This window comes from Morone saxatilis, unplaced genomic scaffold, assembly GCF_004916995.1.
Source record: "Morone saxatilis isolate NCDOM2014 unplaced genomic scaffold, NCSU_SB_2.0 Contig260, whole genome shotgun sequence".
In the NCBI taxonomy this organism is placed as follows: Eukaryota; Metazoa; Chordata; class Actinopteri; family Moronidae; genus Morone; species Morone saxatilis.
The window spans coordinates 1-3,866 of NW_023339830.1; the positions used below are offsets into that span (position 1 = coordinate 1).

The 3,866-nt window shown below is 43.7% G+C and overlaps 1 protein-coding gene across 1 annotated transcript; it reads right to left on the reverse strand.

Moving 5' to 3' along the window:
* Positions 1-761: 761 nt before the first annotated feature.
* LOC118336614 (E3 ubiquitin-protein ligase RNF26-like) lies at positions 762-3,428 on the reverse strand. The gene is made up of 2 exons (XM_035673276.1): positions 3,351-3,428; positions 762-2,165 (listed from the first exon to the last, which is right to left on the reverse strand). Exon 2 carries the CDS (start codon positions 2,157-2,159, stop codon positions 906-908), a length of 1,254 nt encoding a protein of 417 aa, XP_035529169.1. The 5' UTR covers positions 2,160-2,165; positions 3,351-3,428; the 3' UTR covers positions 762-905.
* Between the last annotated feature and the right edge of the window lie 438 nt (positions 3,429-3,866).

Consider the following 3,866-nt stretch of genomic DNA (forward strand, 5'->3'; position numbering starts at 1 on the left):
TAAATAAATAAATAAATAATTAACTGAAAATAACTGTACTGTACAGGGTTGAGGTGAACGGGGGTACTGGCACCTTTTTTGGTTCAATTCAGGCACTGAGTTTTACACAAGTACAAAAACAATTGCAGCAAAGTCTTTGGCACAAATCCTCGGCTTATTAATCCAGTAATAATCAGCAGTTATGAACTTCTTACATATCAAGAGATTTTACAGCTTCTCTGTTGTTTTGGCTTTTTAAAGCTGAACATAAATAACATAAATATATTTAGGTTTTTAAGTTTTAAGATTAAACGTCAGTGCACACAAATACTGTTGAGTAAAGTTAGAAATGTTTCCTGATTTTGATTATAAATTATGGAACAAAGAATAAAGACACATAGCATTAGTTGGCACACAGTAGAAGAGACCATCCGAATATAAAGACAGGACGATACGGACCAGGCTCCCCTAAAGTGAAAGCCAAAACATCTCGACTGCCTGGTGGCAACATCAGGTAAATTAAGGACGCAGAGCTTTTATTAAAATGCAAAACATTTTCATTTTAATAAAAGCTCCCCTTTCTGTGTAAACAGAGCCTAAACAAACAATCACAGTACATCACATCCGAACATTGTTCCTGTCATTTTAGGTCGTTCTTATCGCACTGATGTTTGTTCAAGTTTGGTTTTAATCAGTTATTTGAAGGCGGTTTCAGCTGAGGCCTCCTCTGGGATATTTTGGTTTCATATTTGAACAGTGGCAGGAAGTGGAGATGCGACGTCCATCTTTTATATGTCGATGAGTTTGACACTCTGACCTACTATTAATTATTTTACAGAAAAAACAACTATATCGCAGAGAGTCTGTTAAGATTTTCTGTTTTCATGTGCTTCAGTTTGCAGCTTGTATCTCTGGTCCACCGGCCGTCAGAGGAAGACGTCCATGGTCTGTGTGATGGGCTGCCGGCAGAGCGGACAGCAGCGCTGCTGGACGTGTCGGCGCTGGGTCAGGATGTCGGTGCAGTGCCGGCAGAGGCAGAGGTGACGGCAGGGCAGCAGCAGCACAGTCTTGCTCAAGTCCTGACAGATGACACACTTCTTCCTCTCCTCCTGCTCCTTCAGCAGGCTCAGCAGCTCGCTGTCAGTCGAAGAGCTGTCGCCGTCCACCGGAGTAGAGTTCAGCCGCGACGCACCACTCCTGCTGCTGCCGCTCGCTGACTCGTCGTCCAGCTGATCCTGGAGCTGCGGAGTGTCTGGCTGGGTCGGTTCATTCGCTGACGGCAGGTCGGTCTCAGCGACTGAAGGGTCTGTGTGCGGGAGCCTCGTTGTACTGTGCGCCGTCCTGGTGTGTGCCGCCCGATCGGCCACAGCTTGTTCCAGTATCGTCCACGCTCCCTGGAGAGCATTGACCAAACGGAGGCCGAGGCGTCCGGCGAGGACAGGAAGCCTGGGGTTCAGTAACAGCAAAGCCACTGAGATGATGGCCGCCGTGATGAGCAGGCCGTGCGAGTCCACCATGAAGACGGTGATGAAGACGCGGCCCAACGCTCCCAGGAAGTCGAGAAGCAGCTGGCAGGGCGCCCACAGCAGCACGGAGGCGCCGACCAGACAGCTGTACAGGAAGGTCAGCGCAGTCAGAGCCAGCTCCAACACTTTGTGCACGGGGTCCGCCACCACCTCCCAGACGCCCGCCAACACAGACAGACAGTTCTGCGTGCCGATGAGGACGATGTTGACCACCGTGTTGACAAAGTAGAGAACGAGGCTGAGCGCGATGCAGAGGCCTTCGCACGTCTGTCGCAGGATGCAGCTCCCTGAAATAAACCCACGGTGAAGCACGTCCTTGACTCGCCACGCCACGTGACAGGTGAGGTGTCCCACCATCTTGAAACTCTCAAACACTCCTCCCAGCGTCTGCAGCCAGCCCTCCACAACGTGCAGCGCTCCGCAGGCGGCGCTGGAGACGGCCTCAGTGGCGGTGAGGAAGGAGAACAGAGCAAAGTTCCAGTATTCGACCAGAGAGGAGCCGCTCAGGACGACCAGCGCGTTGTGGAGGGAAGCGCCCACGCCGGACAGGAAGCGACACAGCCAGCTGAACGTCCTGACGAGCAGGTCGAGCAGCAGGCAGCAGGCGTCCACACATCTTCCAACAGCAAGAGAGACAAAGTTCACTTCATCCATAGTCGGCTGCAGACGAGAGGAGAAGAGTGAAAGTGTGTTTAATGAGTAAAATATTGTTCAATTTATTACAATTATTTAAAGGAAAAATCTGCAAATCTTCACATTTGTAAAACTGGAACCATGAAATGTTTTTACAGAAAAAATGAAACAAAGATTAATTTTCTGTCGACAAACTAATTGATTAAATGACATTTTAAAACCTTCACTTTGTAAAAACCTTAATCTGTCCAGTATAAAGTGTTTCCCTCTGAGGTTCACTGGAGTTCAGGTAGAAAACAGTATAGTTTATTAGACTCTCTGCAGCGACCTCTGGGGGCATTAGGTGATTCCTACAGGACACAGCAGCTTAATAAAGATTAAACTGTGACTGAAAGGTGGTTTTGTACACAGGTGTGAATGTTAACCTGCAGCTAAACTAACGACAGAGCAAATGAAGGACCCATAAAGCTCTTTGTGTTGGTGATTTTGGGCTATTGCGGTTAAACATCAGACTAATACACACCCAGGATTTTATACATATTAAATCAATGGAGCATCAACCCAGACACACATTTACTTTCTATACTTATAAGCTGATATATTATGTTAGTTATTGACATCTGTTTTAACCTAAGTATGAAATAAATACATAAATACACACTAATGTTTAAAACGGTGCTCCAGTCAAATCTGTGTGTAATTTTAGCGAAAGGAAGAGAAATGATAAAGGACAAACAAGCCACTTCTTTACGTTTAAAATCTATTTAAACGAGTATTATTGTGTATAATATGTCAGCCGAATATCAGATAAGCTGTCGCTGATTCAGGTGAAGTATTTAATTCATATTTCTGACATTTGTTTGTTCTTGTAAACTTTAAATTGTAAGAAATCTCAATGGAGTTTGGTATGGAAACGCAACCTTTAGATCCGAGCTGACTAACAGACGCACAGTGAAGCTGAAGGCCGCAAATCCGCCTCAGCTTCACTGTGAATGACGAAGCACACGAATGTCTTTATATTTATTAATATTTCTGTATATTTATATATTATCTGTATGTCTGAAGCCTCAGTGTGTTTGGTAGCAGCTAACGTTGCTAGCAGACCCTCCCGTTAGCGTTAGCTCGGTAGAAATAAACATCAACAATCTGTTTATGACCGTTTGAAGTAAACACGTGTCACCGTGGCAACGTGACGCAGAGAGATTTAATCACCGTTAAAGAAAACAACTGTTATCTTCATTCATATTGTCTTCTTCTGCTGCTCATTATTCTGCTGCTGCTGCTTCTTCTTCGGTGGGAGAATTGACGGTTCGTAAACCAACGGGAATCGTTCTCAGCGCCACCTGCTGTATCTGAGTGATTCAGCAGGTTTTAATTAAAACACAATATTAAACATTCAGGACAATTTATATTTATAATACTGATTAATTACTGTTTATTTACTTTTCTCTTATCACATCACAGCTTTATTGTTTTTATCAATAATGTCAAAACCTTTTGTTTCTTCAGGTTTGTGTAAGATTATCCCACATTATATGTCCCGTGTAAAGTTTCCTCTAATATATAATCAAATATATTCATAATTATCTGAGAAAATATTTTATAGTTGTGGTAAAATATCTGTAATTATCTTTATTAGTCAGATTCAAGAGTTTTCTTTCCCAAAAAAATTATTAATTGCCTAAAATAACTAATTAATGCCCCAAAAACTTTCCTACCAAGTTCAGT

Coding starts and splice junctions, on each gene's coding strand:
- LOC118336614 (XM_035673276.1), bottom strand. CDS start 2,159: ATGGATGAAGTGAACTTTGTCTCTCTTGCTGTTGGAAGATGTGTGGAC.